Below are 20,206 nucleotides of genomic sequence, written 5' to 3' on the forward strand. Positions count from 1 at the left end.
ATTCAGGGTGGGATGTTGTGGATTCAGGGTGGGATATTATGGTTTCAGGGTGTGATGTTTTGGGGTGGGATGTTGTGGATTCAGGGTGGGATATTATGGTTTCAGGGTGTGATGTTGTGGATTCAGGGTGTGATGATGTGGTTTCAGGGTGTGATGTTTTGGGGTGTGATGTTGTGGATTCAGGGTGTGATGTTGTGGTTTCAGGGTGTGATGTTTCGAGGTGTGATGTTGTGGATTCAGATTGGGATGTTGTGGTTTCAGGGTGTGATGTTTCGGGTTGTGATGTTGTGGATTCAGGGTGTGATGTTGCGGTTTCAGGGCCTGTTCTGCGATGTGCGGCAGATGATGGCGTACGTGAAGGAGGTGCACGGAGGACAGTTCAGGAAGTGTGCACTCAGTGGCCTCCTGGACTCGCTCCAGAAGCTCCGCAGACAGAAGATGGAGAAGGACAGGGAGCTGAACAGTAAACCTGCTAAACCTGTCAGGTCAGAGCCGCAACTCACTAACTCACTCACTCACTCACTCACTCACTCACTCACTCACTCACCATAAGGTGATACCTGCACCTCACTCACTCACTCACTCACTCACTCACTCACTCACTCACTCACTCACTCACTCACTCACTCTCCATAAGGTGATACCTGCACCTCACTCACTCACTCACTCACTCACTCACCATGAGGTGATACCTGCACTTCACTCACTCACTCACTCACTCACTCACTCACTCACTCACCATAAGGTGATACCTGCACTTCACTCACTCACTCACTCACCATAAGGTGATATCTGCACTTCACTCACTCACTCACTCACTCACTCACTCACTCACTCACTCACTCACCATAAGGTGATACCTGCACTTCACTCACTCACTCACCATAAGGTGACATCTGCACTTCACTCACTCACTCACTCACTCACTCACTCACCATAAGGTGATACCTGCACTTAACTCACTCACTCAGTGTGTAAGGTTCAATCCCCGACCGCGTCATACCAAAAGACGTTAAAAGATGGTACTTGTTGTTACCCTGTCTGGCGCTCGGCATTAAGGGGCTAAAACAATGACTGGTCAGCTCGGAGTCATTATACTGTGTCTGAGTGGGGTATTCATGTTAAACTGCGGCATGGTATCTCAGTGAGCTAGCACTTTAAATCGGCATCAGTCCGGACTAGTACAAGCAGCCACACAAACACACACACGTACATGCACTTCGCTATATAAGTGCTATAATCTTGGACGCGACATTAAACCCAATTTCACCTCACCTCACCTCAGTGTGTTATATGTAGTTACAGACATATTTGATGAATAAGTTCAACATCTATAATCAGTATTTAATATAACATTATTTTTGTTCAATCTATTATATACACTTACATCACATGAGATTAAATAGATTTAAGGTGCTTTTGTAAAAATCTGTTCACAAACTAAAATAGACTGAACCTGTTTACTGGACTTTATGCATGTATGGTACATATATTGCTAAATAGCAATTTCTTTTGATGTTTGTTACCATGGTTACAGGAGAACAACATCCATCACTTCTGAGAGTGGAGATGAGAAGGACCCCCAAAAGTCCCCTAACTTAGTCAACAGCGAAGACGGCCATCAGACCAGCGGCAAGTCCCGAAGGTCCATCTTCAGGAAGAAGGTCAAGAAGGTGGCAAATGTGAGACTCACTCTCCCGCATCCAATTCCAGGAAAAAATAAAAATAGTTGAGAAATAAACGATGATTGGGAGTTGTTTATTGTGCAGTAATACACTGCAGGGAGAATAAACCTTAAGGGGTGCAGCCCTGAGTTGTTTATTCTCCCTGCAGTGATTTATTGTGCAATAAACGACCATCAGTCGTTTATTTCTTACATGAGAAATCAACATTATGTACAGCCTCTTTAAGGATAATGATAAAATTGCAAGCTTTGAAAATATTTACCCCTATTTAAAATACTGATGACTCCCTCAATAGAATCGGCAGTGTAGGACTGTCCATTTTATGCACAGGTATGGTATTTCCCCCATATTCTCAGTGTCCTCATGTGGATTACCTGTACCTTTTCTCCCAATACTGATGATCATATCTCTCCCACTTTGGGATGCGATCTTCAACTACATCTGTGGGGAACAACTCACTAGAAATTCCCCTCTAAAAAATAACGTTGTCCAATATACGACATCATCAAGTTGCGAGCACATGTTCGATTCTCCAGAAATGACGTCATGATAGAACAATGTTTTATTGTGAATAAACAACACTTGGTTCTTCATTGTTCTTTGTGATTTATCGCGTAGCTATCATATATACTACTCAAAAGAAGTTAAGGATCACCTGATTCTTTCATATTACAATAGTTAATCTCTCATGACATGACAGATTAACTTTACCAATATGAAAGATCGGGTGATCCTTAACTTCTTTTGAGTAGTATATATGAAGCTCTATCTTCTTTGATTAACCAGTGTTTTATATTTCGATTCTATTGTGATAAGAGCGACTCCCTAACACTGCTCAACCTCCTCTTTGTTTCAGTCGCTGATGTTCCAATATGCCGCGAGCGACTCAGAGATCATCGAGGACATGGGACACGGGAAGCTGAGCCCCCGAACCAGTATATCAGCAACTGATGATGAACCACCGTCAGGAACCAGCACACCAAGAAGACGATTTAGTAAATTCAATATTGGCAAGTGTCTTTGTACTGTAGGGTACTTTATTTTCGAGAGTTAATCTGCAAAATTGCCCAGTGTAAAGAACGAAGCTTGCAATCATATACGCCAAATATATACACTGTATGTAGTAAAGATGTATTGCTTCTGTGCTCGAGCATTTGAAATTTATTTGTAAATTGAATTGAAACTGTTGATTGCTTGTACAGGGGTAGACACCATGAGATAAATCCAACTAGTCCACAGCTTATTTCAGACTAGTGCTTTATATAACCCAAGAAAGCAAGTAACTCTTTCAAACTTTCACTGGTCTTGAGACAAGCGGACAGATAATCTTGTGTCTAATCCTGTTGTACCATAAATTTACAAATAATTGAGCTTTAACTGAAGAGTGTGTAATCATATTTTATGAAGTTGAATAGATTTCATCTCATGACGCAGATTGTAAGTTTGAGATAATCTATTCAGAAAATACAGTACTTTTCAGTGCATGTAGAACTAGTTCTGTTTAAATCAGGGAGGGCTTTTCTTATTTTTTTCAAAGTCTTCTTAGAACCTTTCTTTTAATTATTCTGTCTTTATCTAGTTTGATTTAGCATTTAGATCCGAGAAAATCTTCAGTTTTTACTTATGCATGCATGGGATTTCTGTGAAATAGGTTTAAGAGCTTATCTTGTTTGACAATGCATGAAAAGGGGGTCTCCCTGTTATGAATTAGAGGCAATTCATCCTAGCCACTGCATGGCACGGCTTGAATTATTATGACTTTTATTCTGTCATATCTATGTGGCATTCTTATTTGTTAAATCATGTTCTCCTATAGTTCTATGATATTTTGTAACATTTTCAAATGTAAAACTATCACATACTGACAAATATGGATAATATAAACAAACATATATAAACCATGTTTTTAACAATGTTAGATATGTCACACATGTTTCATGTGATAATTGTCTACATAGTCTATGTATGTGAGAATGGTAATTTATGAAAATGATAATTGTTATAATTCGTATGTGATTGTCGTTTAATTGCTGGACAGTTGATCCAGTTTTATTTATTCTGAATAATTAACAGTAAGTGATGAACGGTTCCAGAAATAATCACACCTTATAAGAACATTTCTCATGTGATACATTGCTATTGGTCCATGGTTTTAGGCTGTTTAATGATGTTACATGTTCGTTGTGTATGGATGGGATAAGACGTGGATCTTTTTGTGGATAAAGACTTCTTTATTGTTTGTAGGTGTGTTGTGTCATAATGCTAATCAGAAGCTTTGGAAGGGAAATTTAGAAAGGGAGTTGGTTTTAGATTTCTAGTTCAGGATGAACTTCCAAACTTCGTAGTTATGCTTCAGCAAATAAATTAAAAATATTCCCCTGACTTGTTCAATGTATGTGACAGGAGAAAATATCAAAACATATAGGTGTTTAGAGATGATTGAGGTTGTTGGTTTTAAGGTCACCTGACTGTTGTCTGTCGTCAACGTCTGTCGTATTTGTACTGAATTTCATGAAATTAGGTACATATGTACTTCGTATTGGGGCTCAACATAAACTTCTTCTTTTTAGCGATATTTAAAATTTTGACCTTGATTTGTTCATTGCACTGAAAGCTGAAAGTTCAAAGGGCATTACTTGGTCCTTTTCTGTGAAAATGTTAAATTAATGTAGGTAGTAGTGCAGCTTAACACAATTGCTCTGTTTTCATGATATTTTCATAAGATTAAGTTCATGATTAATGATTCACTGAAAACATTATCTCAGAAACCACCATTTTCAATATGGCCACCATGGCAGCCATGTTCATGACTATTACTCTGCTATTTCTGTACAAAATGTAATCAAACTTGGTATTTGTTTAGTTTGTTATGGGATTCAAAACATATTAGGGCTGGGACGGGTAACTCGGGTACTCGGGTCGGATGGGTACTGAGTAGGACCCGGGTACCCACAGGACTATTCGGACCCGTGGTTAGTCACGTGATACATTGTTTAATGACAAAAAGTATCTAACACTATGTTTAAACTACAAGTCACTAATGTGGCAGTTCTTCCTGACTACTATGCCCATTCCGTCTGGCTTTTATATGTTTGAATAAAAATAAAACTTCAGTCAACTTCAGTGTAAGTATACACCAGATCGTTTCATACATGTATCTAAACATGTTTTACCAGTGCTACGGTCAAACTACCCGGGTAGGGTCGGGTAATAGGGGGATGGGTACCCGGGTAGTAAATTTGTCCCAACCTTAATACATATGTTAGAATAGTGAATATCAGTACTAACATCAGCTTTTAATAAGTAGCTGTCTATCTTGACAATTCAGACTGTTAATTGCATAACAAGGTGATGTACACTGCTGTCGCACTGTTTTGAAAAAGTTTTTTCCACTGGGGAATACATCCCCAAAACCAAGCAATTACTGTGTTTCTTTAAGGTTTTGAAATTGCAGTAGAATTGCATAACATTTCGGTTCTATCGATAAGTGGAAATTAGTTGCTTTTGTTCTAGCATGTCCAAACAAGACACATATAACAAAGGTTTCGTTGATTTATTCCGTGAGAGAGTAAGATAGCATTTAGGTGATTTTGTTTTGCAAATGATGTCTGATTGCAACATAGGGTCCTGAAAAAATGGTTAGTTTGGAAAATTAGTAATCATGGGATTGATTTTTAAACATGTTAAGAGCCTTGTATTAAAACCATTAAGCATGTTAAGGTAGTCGTTTAATGATTCTATGGTTGTGCAAAACTTTGACCCTTCTTTTGGTCAAATCATCTCTGTTTTTGACATGTCAGTTATATGTAATCATGGTAATGGAATCTCTCATCACCTACAGTATTAGATATTGTAATACAATAATTAAATTTCAATGGCTTACCATTCCTGAATGTTCTCGTATATCTGGTTGACACATATTAAACGAATGTGTATTTTCTTATATAGTCTTTTTTAACAGAATGATACTTTGCAGAATGTCTTGTCAATTTGTTTAAAAACATATGTCACTGAATCTCTCTGAGATGGATAAAAAAATGCAGGGTCACGGATGTAATTAAGATATGAGATATTATTTGCGCAGGGAATTTAGAAATGGATAATAAGATGGAAAGGCGAACATGTAATGTATTTCTTATGGCCCAAAGCAATGAATCTGTCACTCAGTCATGTGTTGTAATGGCAAACCAAACCTCTGCCTTGTTAGGGTGGAAAAGAGGCGGAGCCAAGTCGGACCATGAGGAGGAATCAGCCAATGAACCGCCACCTCTGGACCGTAGAGAAAGTAAGAGTGAGATTCAGGTTCACCGGAAAGGTCGCATGTCTTTCAAGGCTGCCAGTCATGCAACCTTGACCTTTCTCAGTGCCAGAAAGAGGATTGAGGACGGAATAAAGACCTTGGGAAAACGTATGACCAAACGCGGAAGTCATGACGGTAAGTTGAACAATATTATTCAAACAAATTGAATGATTTTTGTGTAGAGATCTTGCCCTTAGTAGACAGCTACATCACCATGTAAGATCCGGGTAACAGTTTGTCTTCAGCAACCAATGCTTGTTGTAAGAGGTGACTAACGGGATGGGGTGGCTGACTTGGATGACGCATGTCATCATATCCCAATTGTGTAGATCAATGCTCATGATGTCAATCACAGGATTGTCTGGTCCAGACTTGATATTTTTACAGACCGCTGACATATAGCTGGAATATTGCTGTGTGGCGTTAAACAACAAACAAACAAACAAACAAACAAACAACAGTGTACCTCTGTCCAGACTCAATTATTTACGGGCCGTCATCATATAGCTGGAATATTGCTGAGAGTGACATTAAACAACAAACATCCAAACCTTCTACCAGTGTAACCATGGTAACTCTACAATCTCCTCAACCAAATTGCATTCTAGGGATGCCACACTGCCCTACACTTGTCTACCATGGAGACTAGACGTGACCAGGCTGAGTGTGTTACATGGATTGTTATCCCACGTCCAATCAGATTATTGCTCATGCTATCAATCACTGGTTTATCGACCCATGAAGATCTGGGGTAGAATAGATCTTCAGGAACATATTTTTACCGCAAAAGGCTCGATTATTTACAGACCGCCGTCATATGTCTGGAATATTGCTGAGTGCAGCGTTAAACAACAAAGAAACAAAACACTGGTTTGCCTGGCCCAATTATTTACAGTGTGCTGTGAGATAGCTGGAATATTGCCTCTTACGCACCCACTCATCCACCAACTCCAGTCTATGAAAAAAGTCATTATTATTATATTCCTCCTCAGATTTCCGCCATCCTCGAACTGGTGTGAACAGAGACGGAAACGCTGATACCAACTTTGAGCAAGAGAAGCGATTAGTTGACAAGTTCCTCATCAAGTCTGGGATGCTGAGATTCTCCTTCCTGCTGGAGTGCTGTCACCCCGGCGTCTTCCCCGACCCACATCTTGTAGCAGCCATGTTGGATTTGGTAAGAGCGCAACTGTCATTAAGTGATTGAATGAATGTTGTTCAATGGTAATAAGAATAGTAGGGCTATTTGCCTTTTGCCATTGCTGTGTACGTGTCATGGGGTGTAATTTCGTTTGTCTGCCATTTTGGTGCCGGTTCAACAATTATATGCACCCGATTCGTAGCACCCCATTCCTACTTTTTAATGTAACCATGTGCTGTCCGTGTGTTGACATTGTGCTACCTTGCCTTGCATTTGCCTGTATGGCGATGAAATGAGAAACTGCCAGTAAGTGGTCTTGAATGACTACCGGGAATATCTTTGTCTTTTTGTCAGCCACAGTATTCTGGTACAAGTGTTTTGGTCCTGCTGACATTAGTCAGTGACTCCTTCCATGTTAATTTTGAATATCTCAAAACTTGAAGGGAGGTGATGAACGAAAATAGGAAAAAATTCAGATTACTGTTACAGTTTGTTAATTAACCCCTAGACCAAAGCCTGAGTCTATTACAATTCTGTTATGTTTAGTAAGCTTGGCTAATAATAGTTCATATGATAAAACTAAAATTTACAGAAAATGATGCTGAGAGCCAAATTTAGGCTAGTGTACTGAATAGTTTTTTGTCATGGACTGTAGTTATTATGTCTAAGTGTCCTCCTTTTCTAACCTTGTCTGCAAAAACAAAATGTGATTACAGTGTAATGCTGTAATTGGACCCAGGGTTATATGTGACACACAAATGGATGTTCAGTATGTACAAATGTTGAGATTGGATGCAGAAAATTAAAATACTGCGCCCCAAGGGACGCACAATGATATTCATTGTATCTACAGCGCATCTAGAGCTGTTATGGGTGTCTGTCATTTCATCCATCAATCATGACCACCGTCCACATGATCATTGATTTATTCCAGGCTTTAAAGTAATTGTCAAAACATACAGTCCACTGCACCATTTCATTACTATATAGGACCCTCTGCCTTATACTGCCTGCAAGGACCCTTAAAAGTAATGTTTCGGGGTCCAGGGGGTCCAGGGGGCCCAGGGGGCCCCCAACTTTTGTAAGTCAGGGTAAAATCCCTTGGCCCCGTTCCTCAAAGCGATCCTAGCGCTAAGGTGATCGTAAGTCCCATACTTTAACATAGGCTTACGATCATCGTAGTGCTAAGATCGCTTCAAGGAACGGGGCCCAGGACCCCTTTAGTTGGGGTCCCTTCCTGATGATCCCTGTGTTGAATATCTCCATAACTACAAAGTGATAGTACTCCATGCCCTTGACTGGTTAATGTGTTTGTCTGGAGGATTTCACAGGGAATTGTTCAGTACAGATTTACACGACTTTGCTGCATACAGAAAATATTTCCTTGTTGATGATGTCCTGCTTCTAGAGGTGAAATGTTACATTGGTGCACTGGTGCTTCGTGAGATTTCATGCTCCGATACGATATACAATACATTTTTTTCTGTACTGAGTTAAGTTCACTACTAAAAATAGGGGCGGTTGGGTAGCCTAGTGGTTAAAGCGTTCGCTCGTCATGCTGAAGATCCGGGTTCGATTCCCGACATGGGTACAATGTGTGAAGCCCATTTCTGGTGTCCCCTGCTGTGATATTGCTGGAATATTGCTAAAAGCAGCGTAAAACCATACTCACTCACTCACTACTAAAAATAGCCGCAATGAACATGTGTCTACAGCTAGCTTTTCCTTTGAACCTGCTCTGAACTATATAGAGTCAAGACATTTCCATGCGAATTGACGTAAATATGCATATTGCCAAACAGATCGTATTGTGAACTTTGTATGATGATACTTATCATATCGTGACCTTGCTGTATCGTTTCACCTCTACCTGCTTCTATTCCCAGGATGCCCCTGTGTCGGCCAGGGCTTCTCTGCTGTTGGAGTGCGCCCACTTCATTCATCGCTGTAACCGTGGTGACTGGCCGAACTGGATGAAGCTGAACTTGCCAAGTTTCCGGCACACTGTGGCGGCCCTGCAGAACCGCGGCCAGCCGTCAGGGTACCGACGTAACCTCATGCTGCAGAAGGCTGCGGGGAGACTCTTCTACTCCTGGGCGGAGGTCAGTGCTGTACTCCCACATGTCTTACACACCTGTGAGGGGTGGTCAGGTAGCCTAGTGGTTAAAGTCACGCTGAAGACCTGGGTTCTATTCCCTATATAGGTACAACGTGTGAATCCCATTTCTGGTGTTCCTTGCTGTGATATTGCTGGAATATTGCTATAAGCGGCGTAAAACAATACTCACTCACTCACAACACAAATGTGGGTGAGAGACACATTTGAGATCACTGGTATCAAACATAAAAAATAGATTAAGGACTTAAAGAATATCTGGGAGCTACAGATAAGCAGTGTATTTGTGTAAAATAACCCCCCCCCAAATATTCAAAACCCAATTTCTTTCAAGTAACTTGCGTACAGAAATGCATGCATTAAATGAAAAACTCAAATGTATAAAAACAGGACACGTAAATACCCAATAAAGCTTTTCCAGCATGCGTATAAAGGAGCTAATTTCCGAAACACAATCACGAGCTAATTTACCTTCCAAGCCAAGCCTATATGTTTAGAACACTGGTATACATCGAAAACATTATTTTTAATTTTTTTTAAATCTTAAAATGCTCACTAATTTCGGGAAAAAAACAAAAGAGTGATGAATAGATGAGACGAAAAATATTGGTTACCCAGTGAAATATGTAATAACCCAATTAAAAGAGAAAGCCTAGAGTAAAAACTCAATTGCTCAAAAATTATCTGGAGCTCTGATATCTTTTTTCACAAGCTGAAATATATACAGCATGTTTTAGAGATATAGAATGCCAGTGAACACTGTTCAGGACAGTTAATGAATGAGTTGCTGACTGCCCTGTTGTAGAACCTGGGCAACCAGATGGAGTACATACTGGCCAAAGAGCACAGCGACAGACTGGACATCATCAACGACGTCAAGGACGAGGGACGCAGGAAGGAGCTCAGGACGGAGGACGATGAGGAGGACTTCCTGGATGAAGGTAGGGGAATCTTGTCAGATGGATCCAGCATGTTTAACCTTGGGGGTTATGGTGGAAGGGTTCAATAGTATACACCAGTGTCTCAATGACAAGAAGGTATATTTAAAAATAAGAAAACATCAACATGCCTTGTAGTGCAACAATTCAGTGTGTCGCGGTATAAAAGGAAGTTCGATCAAATCGTGTGAAAGAAAAACCTTGTGCAGCATGGACTAGCTGGAGTCATGACATGTAATATTGAACAACTTCTCATCACCTGCCCCTGTGGCTCGGTGGGAAAACAATGGGTTACAAAACTTTACACGATATGTAAGGTTGCATGCTCGATTCACATCATGGAATTTTCATTTAATTTTATTTTTTATTTTTAACCAATCATCAAGCACAATTGTGTTCATATCAAGATCAATTTTAAAACCTTGGTATTACAAATTAAATGTAAAATCTCAAAGCAGATTTAGAACCCATTTCAAAACCTGGGTTTGGAAGATGAACTGGTTTCTAGGTTTACCTGAGGTTGTGAGGAACCTAATTTAGGGTAATACAGTGATAACTTTATAAGGATTTTTAAAACATGCTTTTTTTAACTTCATGTATAATGTGTTGTTTTCTGCCCGCAGCGTCTGTGAACAGTTCTGGGACTGAGTGTCCATACGCTCTGAAGATGCTGGGCTGTCTGGTCCTGATGGAGATCACCACCTTCTTGAGGGAGACGTTCCAGTACCTGCCTCGCTCCCGCAGCCAGAAGCGAGATCACATCTGGGAGAAGACAGTCACGTCACGGCGTTTCAGCAGCATCGTCAGCAGCCCCGGACACTCCGACAAGAGCTCCGAGTCCAATGTTGCTGATCTTCCACAGAGCACAGGTACATGGACACAAAGGCAATCAGAGAAGAGCTCTGAGTCAAATGTTGCTGATCTGCCACAGAGTACAGGTACATGGACACTCAGACACTCAGACAAGAGCTCCCAGTCCAATGTTGCCGATCTGCCACAGAGCTCAGGTAAGTGGACACTCAGACACTCAGACAAGAGCTCCGAGTCCAATGTTGCTGATCTGCCACAGAGCACAGGTAAGTGGACACTCAGACAAGAGCTCCGAGTCCAATGTTGCCGATCTGCCACAGAGCACAGGTAAGTGGACACTCCGACAAGAGCTCCGAGTCCAATGTTGCCGATCTGCCACAGAGCACAGGTAAGTGGACACTCCGACAAGAGCTCCAAGTCCAATGTTGCTGATCTGCGACAGAGCATAGGTAAGTGGACACTCCGACAAGAGCTCCGAGTCCAATGTTGCCGATCTGCCACAGAGCATAGGTAAGTGGACACTCCGACAAGAGCTCCGAGTCCAATGTTGCTGATCAGTCAACAGAGCATAGGTAAGTGGACACTCCGACAAGAGCTCCGAGTCCAATGTTGCCGATCTGCCACAGAGCATAGGTAAGTGGACACTCCGACAAGAGCTCCGAGTCCAATGTTACCGATCTGCCACAGAGCATAGGTAAGTGGACACTCCGACAAGAGCTCCGAGTCAAATGTTGCCGATCTGCCACAGAGCTCAGGTAAGTGGACACTCAGACTCTCCGACAAGAGCTCCGAGTCCAATGTTGCTGATCTTCCACAGAGCACAGGTACGTGGACACTCAGACACTCCGACAAGAGCTCCGAGTCCAATGTTGCCGATCTGCCACAGAGCATAGGTAAGTGGACACTCCGACAAGAGCGCTGAGTCCAATGTTACCGATCTGCCACAGAGCATAGGTAAGTGGACACTCCGACAAGAGCTCCGAGTCAAATGTTGCCGATCTGCCACAGAGCTCAGGTAAGTGGACACTCAGACTCTCCGACAAGAGCTCTGAGTCCAATGTTGCAGATCTTCCACAGAGCACAGGTACGTGGACACTCAGACACTCCGACAAGAGCTCCGAGTCAAATGTTGCTGATCTGCCACAGAGCACAGGTACATAGTAGGGCTGGGACGGGTAGCTCGGGTACTCGGGTCGGGTGGGTACCGAGTAGGACCCGGGTACCAACTGGACTACCCTGACCCCAGGTTGGTCATGTGATGTATTGTTTAATGATTAAAAATATCCAGATGGTTACAGTACAAGTCACTAATGTTCACATTTCTTTCTGACTAAGCGCCATAGCTTCTGACCTTAATAGGTTTGAATAAAAATGACACTTCAGTCAACTTCAGTGTATGCATGACCAGATCGTTTTATACATATATTTAAATACATTTTACTAGGGCTACGGTCAAACTATTTCCAATCTGACATTTTGTACCAAACTCTGAGACCTGTAGCGGGTACCCAGGTAGGGTCGGGTAATAGCGGGTTGGGTACCCGGGTAGTACATTTGGACTGGTCCCGGCCCTAGTACATGGACACTCCTAATAAGACAAGAGCTTTGCTGATGTGCCACAGAGCACAGATTGCTGAAGGACATTTCAAGATCTCGGAGCTTAACTGACTCCCAGTGTTTGATTGTTTCTATGATGAAAACAACTTCCTTGAAAAGGTCAGGTTTTATTTTGTAAAAATGTTTCAAATGAATGAACAGTTCAGACCTACCTGTTCTCCCTGCACAGGTCCTGTCGGAAGTCCTGGAGATCGCAAGATCAGCTTCGCGGTGCTGACAGAGAGGTCCGACTCCTTCCACAGTAGCACGACGTCCATCTCCGTCCTGGGCAGTCTAGACACCGGGGATGAGAAAAAGGACAGAGGTGAGATCATGCTACATGCTGGATCCTGGAGTAAGGTCTAACCATTATGTAATCTCTGGAGGGGGAGAGGGGGAGGGGGGAGTTTTGCTGGAGACTATTGCTTCACTGCTAGACATAAGATAGAAGTTCGTTCACTTTTTTCAGGACAACATGTTCAGTGAACAAGTTCTCTTTTTCTTCAGCATATAATGTGGGGGGATATAGTTGACACCTCGTCTGTCTGTCCGTCCATCTGTCTGTCTATCCGGGAGATATGTCCTGAAGTGGTGCCTTTTGCTTTTTGCGGTGTGTTTGTCCAGACCATATCCAGGTTGTCAACTGGTGCCTTTTGCTGTTTAGGGAATTTTCGAATTGATATTTTTTCTGTTTCCATGGCAAAAGGTTGATTTTGACTCTGTTCATAGTGGTGTATGTACCTGACATAGAAATACTAAGTTCCAAATCCCAATTCCATGGTATTGTTTTGATAGCTCAAAAAGTACTCTTTTATATCGAGACCGATCAGATAGAAATTCTCATCCATTTGTTCGTTCGAATTTGTGGGGGCCAGGGGGATTTTTCATTTTCTGATGACTCTTGTTTATTTATGAAATATTCCAGGCACCATCCATATTCCTGGGTTTCACCAGTGGTGAACGTCTGAGACCTGCATCACTTCAGGCTTTCCTCCCACATTAAGCTGACTCACTGTGATATAACTGAAAAACTGTTTAACACAATGACCAATTCTTTAGCTCACCTTATCCAGGAATTTGTTTGACGTGACAGAGTTTCAAACGTGAGTGTGTAATTCCAGGCAGGAGATTGGCCCAGGGTCGTCAGAAGCTGCTGCGCCACTTCCGTCGGGGTTCGGGGCAGCACAACGCCAGCTTCCGCCACAACCGCAGCTTCAAGCTGAAGCGAGCGGAGGGCGGAGGGGGGAGTGAGTATACTGATACCTTCTGTAGATGTAAAACACCAGCGGAGAGCCAGGCTTGGAAGATGCTTAAATATCCTGGCATAGTTGTTTAGAAATAATTCTAGATACAGGATGTAGTTTAACAGAGATGAGATAGGTAATCATTGGTAGATTCTGTTACACTGGGTAGTTCTCACATTTGCTGTAACTATTCTTTGAATGCAAACGGGAAAATTTTTTTGGGACCTGTTCGTCAAATTGAAAGGTCATTACAAGAGCATGTTTGTGATTCTAAAACTGTTTGAGTTACTTCCCTTAGATATGCCATGATCAGTTGATTGTGGGTAAAGCCAGGATTATGATGCTTGGTTTGTGAGCATGGTACCTGTCCTTGTAGGTTTCACATAAGTGATAAATGTTTGTATATAAATTTTAAAAAATGAGGTTTATTATTTTTTAGGTAGAAAAAATCCAACCAAATTTGAAATGAATTGGTAAATTTAAATAGTAATGTTTGTATTTGTAGAACAATTTCAGCAGTTTAAACAAGAGCCAAATTTGGTCTCTTTGTCCATTATTTGTATAAAATACAGTAGAACCTTGTTAACCCAGACCAAGAATCACATTGCACCTTAATAATCAGGAAACCTCACTAATCTGGACACCTTGTTTCTGAATAGCTACATTATCAAACTGAGCCAAGTATCCAAAACTTTCCATCCTCATCTTTTGTAGCAGATATTTCTTCATACATATTGTCATAAACTAAGCTAACAAGACTTACTCTTGTCTCTTGTTTAACGTCTTCTTGTTAATTCTAGCTTTTCCGCATTTTGACTGTAAATCTGGGCCCGTTTCATGAAGGATCTTAGAGTTACGACAGCCATCAACCTTTATCATACCTCCATGTCAGAATGATGAGATCTGATTGGTCCATGTGATCTTGATAAAATACTGTTTAACCCGCCTTGGAGGGGAATAAATTTCTCAGCGGGGGAATAAGTCTCTTATACCCCGCCACGAGCAAGTCAGGCTGCAAGTGGATATCTTAGATTCAGAATGAATCCCCTTTACCCTGCTTCAAAGCAAAAAGCTGCGCTCTTTTTCCAAGTCAATGGAGGTTACAGGACATGGTGCAAGCTAACCTCAGCTCAATCGAACAGCTGTTTTCTTTCAATTTTGAATTTGTTTCGTCGGTAAGATAACTTCTTTTGCAGCAGGATGACGATGCCTCCGGCTCGTGGTATAAAATCTAATGCGGGACGCATAAAACCCCATGTACCCCTCGTGATCCTGCTACAACTTATAATGTAAAACGGTAGCGCTAAGATAGCTTTGTGAAATGTGGCCCTGATGATTGTTATGGAAAATTGAGTGTGTGGATTAGCGAGGTTCGAGTGTAAATGAATAACTCTGTGGTTAGGCATGAAGCAGACTAGCAGTATCAACCACAGCTTCAAGCTGAAGAGACCCGAGGCCGACTTCGAGAGTAAGTGTTCCACTTTCACACTCATACCATCGTATTAACACTTGGTTTGCTTCTTCATTTGTAGAGTGGTCCTCTTTTAGAGACCATTTCTGAATAACTTTTGTAGGATTTTTTTGCATCTTCCAAATCCAAGGTTTTGATTTGAAGCATAAAAGGTAAGCGCTTTGACATACATGTATTTGTATTAAGAAGAATATAGACCATGGCATGCACGTTACTTTTGTTAATCATTTTGGAAGAAATTTTCTTTTATTCATATGCAGTTTCTTTGCTGTTTGCTACTGCTGCATCGTCCCTCATCATCGTCTTGTACAGAGATAGAACTTAAACTTGGAAATCTGCTGGTCCAAATAGACAAAACCTGAAGCGAAATGGAAATGAACTTGTACTTTTACCATTGGATTTGCTGATTTCTTTGGTCAGATTTCTTAAAACTCATCTTAAGGCTGGATTCACACGACCATTCATTTTATGGGATGCGTAACGAACTGCGATTTCTGGAACATTCTGTATGCAAAGTTGCTTCCAAGTACTGTGAATGAGATGCTGACTGGAACAAAGGCAATAGTGTAATCTTAAAAAAGGAAATAGGTGATTTCACAAAGAAAGTACTGTAACTTAAAACATGTTCATATAATCCATGACATAAGGAAGAGAACTTATGGATGTCAAATTCTTTATTATGAGGAACACAACTTTATGGAGTATATACTTACTCCTTCTGATGGAGGAGTAAGCCTATACTCTGAAACGTGGTGTTGACATCAATAAATTCTCCACCTCATGTGTATCACTTCTAAATGCCTTTCAAAGACTTAATCTATGACATTTACCCGGTAATAGTTATTATGCAAAAAACACAAACAATCATACACAGATCCATATATATATGTGAAAAAAAATTTGTGATGCGTTAAAAATAGGTGCATCATTTTCAATGCATAGGAATATATCACATCCATTCAGTGTGTTTGGTTGGGTAGGAAACTCATGATGCTAATGTGTTTTCTTTACATTGTTTTGTTACGGAATGCGTGAAGTTATTTTAAACTATGGTCTTTGCATGAATCCAGCCTCAACAAGAAAAGAGTAGACAATTTTGTTTTTTGTTTTATGATAATATTAAAATAAATTATCCTAACTATGCATCAATTGCACTTGATTGGCAAGGAGGAATTACATCTAACTTGAGCAGCTGGCTACAGTTTGGTTCTACCTCTGTGTACAAACATTATTTCTGTTTACTGATATCCATACCAACCAACTCCCATGTACCTGTGTGTCTACTGACTGCCACATGTAGCTGTGTGTCTACTGACTGTCACATGTAGCTGTATGGCTACTGACTGTCACATGTACCTGTGTGTCTACTGACTGTCACATGTACCTGTGTGTCTACTGACTGCCACATGTAGCTGTGTGTCTGATGACTGCCACATGTACCTGTGTGTCTACTGACTGCCACATGTAGCTGTGTGTCTACTGACTGCCACATGTACCTATGTATCTACTGACTGCCACATGTACCTGTGTGCCTACTGACTGCCACATGTAGCTGTGTGTCTGATGACTGCCACATGTACCTGTGTGTCTACTGACTGCCACATGTACCTGTGTGTCTACTGACTGCCACATGTACATGTGTGCCTACTGACTGCCACATGTACCTGTGTGGCTACTGACTGCCACATGTACATGTGTGCCTACTGACTGCCACATGTACCTGTGTGTCTACTGACTGCCACATGTACATGTGTGCCTACTGACTGCCACATGTAGCTGTGTGTCTACTGACTGCCACATGTACCAGTGTGTCTTCTGACTGCCACATGTAGCTGTGTGTCTACTGACTGCCACATGTACCTGTGTGTCTACTGACTGCCACATGTGGCTGTGTGTCTACTGACTGTCACATGTACCTGTGTGTCTACTGACTGCCACATGTAGCTGTGTGGCTACTGACTGTCACATGTACCTGTGTGTCTACTGACTGTCACATGTACCAGTGTCTTCTGACTGCCACATGTACCTGTGTGTCTACTGACTGCCTTATGTAGCTGTGTGTCTACTGACTGCCACATGTTCCTGTGTGTCTACTGACTGCCACATGTACCTGTGCCACGTGTGTTCCAGGCATAAAGCACGCAGGCAGTATCCGGTCCCGCAAGGTGAGCAGCCAGTCCCTGCAGTCGGAGGCCAAGTTTGTGGAGGAGGATCCAGGTGTGGAGGACACCGAGTCGGTGACCATGCTGAGTGACGACACCCAGGAGAGCCCCGTGGAGAAGGATGAGGAGGCGGAGGATGAGAAACTCTGCTCCAACTTCCCCTGGATCAAGGTAGGGAAGAGAGGGGTCTATGGAGTGTGTGAGTGAGTGAGTGAGTGAGTGAGTGAGTGAGTTGGGTTTAGTGCTGCTTTGACAATACTTTTGTCATGAGATGCTGCCAAACCAGGGATCATCAGCAGGGTTGTGGAATTTGAATAACAGAGCAGTGGATCCCGTCAGATAAGGGAGACAACTCTGCACAGTTGACAACTCGGGAATGGGCCCATCACTGCCTGCCAGTGGTACATATATGTGTACGATTATCTGCAGTGTGTCTGCAATTTATCTGAGTATCTGTCCCAAGTTTGCAGTATCTGCAGTGTGTCTGCAATGAATCTGAATGTCTGCTGTATGTGTATGCAGTGTGTCTGTAGCAGCAAGTCTGCAGTAAATCTGCTGTGTCTCTGGCAAGTCTGCAACGTTTGCACTATGTCTGTATCAAGGCTCCAATAGGTCTGCAGTGTGTCTGTATCAAGTCTGTAGTAAATCTGCAGTGTGTCTGTATCAAGTCTGCAGTAAAACTACAGTGTCTGTATCAAGTCTGCAGAGATCTGCAGTGTCTCTGTATCATGTCTGCAGTAAATCTGCAGTGTGTCTGTATCAAGTCTGCAGTAAATCTACAGTGTCTGTATCAAGTCTGCAGTAAATTTGCAGTGTGTCTGTATCACGTTTGCAGTAAATCAGCAGTGTGTATCAAGTCTGCAGTTAATCTGGAGTGTTTGTAGCAAGTCTGCTGTAAATCTGCAGTGTATCAAGTCTACAGTAAATATACAGTGTCTGTATCAAGTCTGCAGTAAATCTACAGTGTGTGTATATCACGTCTGCAGTAAATCTGCAGTGTGTCTGTATGAAGTCTGCGGTAAGATTACAGTGTGTCTGTATCATGTCTGCAGTATATATACAGTGTCTGTTTCATGTCTGCAGTAAATCTGCAGTGTATCTGTATCAAGTCTGCGGAGATCTGCGGTGTGTCTGTATCATGTCTGCAGTAAATCTGCGGTGTGTCTGTATCAAATCTGCAGTAAATATACACTATCTGTTTCAAGTCTGCAGTAAATCTGCAGTGTATCTGTATGAAGTCTGCAGAGATCTGCAGTGTGTCTGTATCAAGTCTGCGGTAAGATTACAGTGTGTCTGTATCATGTCTGCAGTATATATACAGTGTATGTTTCATGTCTGCAGTAAATCTGCGGTGTGTCTTTATCATGTCTGCAGTAAGCCTTCAGTGTGTCTGTATCATGTCTGCAGTAAATCTGCAGTGTGTCTGTATCAAATCTGCAGTAAATATACACTATCTGTTTCAAGTCTGCAGTAAATCTGCAGTGTATCTGTATGAAGTCTGCAGAGATCTGCAGTGTGTATGTATCAAGTCTGCAATAAATCTATAGTGTGTCTGTATCAAGTCTACAATAAACCTTCAGTGTGTCTGCTTTCTGTCCAGGTTGTGGTCCAGCTTGCCAACCTCTCCAACTTCATCTGCACCCACCAGAACTACTGCCACCCCAACTGTTACGAACGCCAACGACGAAGCTGCTCACGCCTCATAACATCACTGAGGAAGGTATACCATTCCACAGAGGAGGACGAGAAACTGGACGCTCTGAAACCTGACCTGAAGAAGGACAACCTCCGCGAGAAGCTCAAGAGAAGGGTCCGTCTACTGCGTTTGTTTGTTTTGCTTTTTTGTTTGTTAGTTATTAAACACAATATCCCGCTATATATCAGTAGCCAGTAATTGTCTGAGTCTTGACCATACAATCCATGTTAAAGTATGGGAGTTACGACTGTCTAAGAACGTTTTGTGAAATGGGCCCAGTGTTGTAGTCTGTTTTGCACTCTTTGGATGATATCATGTTCTGTGCAGACTTTGTTCTTTTCTTAACTCCAAACAATGGTAATAACTTCACATTAAATAAATCCGGTTTCCATATTTCTTATTATGTCATATGTACAATTTACATATATCTGGAGTCTGTATTTCAATATTAACAGCTTTGACATCATAGTTTCGCTGTGTTGATTTCTGGATATCAAAAACCATTCTTCCAAATTTACGCTGGTCTGCTAGCCTGAGACTACTGCATTGTGCTGAGGACAGGCATAATCCAATGATGGTAGTCCTCGTTGACTCATAGCATTTGAGTGCTATAATCCTGAACCAGTTCTCATGTTTCAGTTTTGCTATAAATTGGGCCTGAATACCTCTTCAGAAAACCCGATTCAGCATCCAAAGAGTTTGATAGGTTTCTGTTGTGTTTGAAGGAGTCCATTTTTCAACTGACCTCCCCAACACGGCGCCGAGAGAGCACCCCGCTCTTGGAAAAGATCAAGACGGACGTCTCCATGACCAAACTGAAGCTCAACTCCACATGGAAGAAAGACGACAAGCCCAAGGAGGTCAAAGAGGAAGCCCCGGTCGTCAAGTACTTGACTTCACAGGTGGGGCAGTAGTGTATTAAACAGATACCACATTATATAGATGTATTGGTTGGCAACAGTGAACTTTGAGGTTTGACATGTCTTACTTGATATCTGTAGATCTGAATTATTTATCATGACTTGCTGGCAACAACTGCAGTAATTT

General features: G+C 41.8%; 1 protein-coding gene across 1 annotated transcript in view; it reads left to right on the plus strand.

Annotated features, from left to right (window-relative positions):
* Positions 1-20,206, plus strand: part of LOC124151954 (protein unc-80 homolog) — a 113,441-nt gene that overhangs the window by 23,013 nt on the left and 70,222 nt on the right. The window contains exons 6-19 of the mRNA XM_048389824.1: positions 319-485; positions 1,538-1,682; positions 2,542-2,695; positions 5,893-6,120; positions 6,978-7,162; positions 9,013-9,228; positions 10,048-10,183; positions 10,804-11,049; positions 12,777-12,911; positions 13,708-13,833; positions 15,233-15,298; positions 17,432-17,634; positions 19,064-19,273; positions 19,885-20,061. Of these exons, the coding sequence (XP_048245781.1) occupies positions 319-485; positions 1,538-1,682; positions 2,542-2,695; positions 5,893-6,120; positions 6,978-7,162; positions 9,013-9,228; positions 10,048-10,183; positions 10,804-11,049; positions 12,777-12,911; positions 13,708-13,833; positions 15,233-15,298; positions 17,432-17,634; positions 19,064-19,273; positions 19,885-20,061 (2,394 nt within the window). The remainder of the gene's footprint in view (positions 1-318; positions 486-1,537; positions 1,683-2,541; positions 2,696-5,892; positions 6,121-6,977; positions 7,163-9,012; positions 9,229-10,047; positions 10,184-10,803; positions 11,050-12,776; positions 12,912-13,707; positions 13,834-15,232; positions 15,299-17,431; positions 17,635-19,063; positions 19,274-19,884; positions 20,062-20,206) is intronic.

The sequence above is a fragment of the Haliotis rufescens genome, unplaced genomic scaffold, assembly GCF_023055435.1.
Source record: "Haliotis rufescens isolate VD_foot unplaced genomic scaffold, xgHalRufe1.0.p SCAF_8, whole genome shotgun sequence".
NCBI classification, from domain to species: domain Eukaryota; kingdom Metazoa; phylum Mollusca; class Gastropoda; order Lepetellida; family Haliotidae; genus Haliotis; species Haliotis rufescens.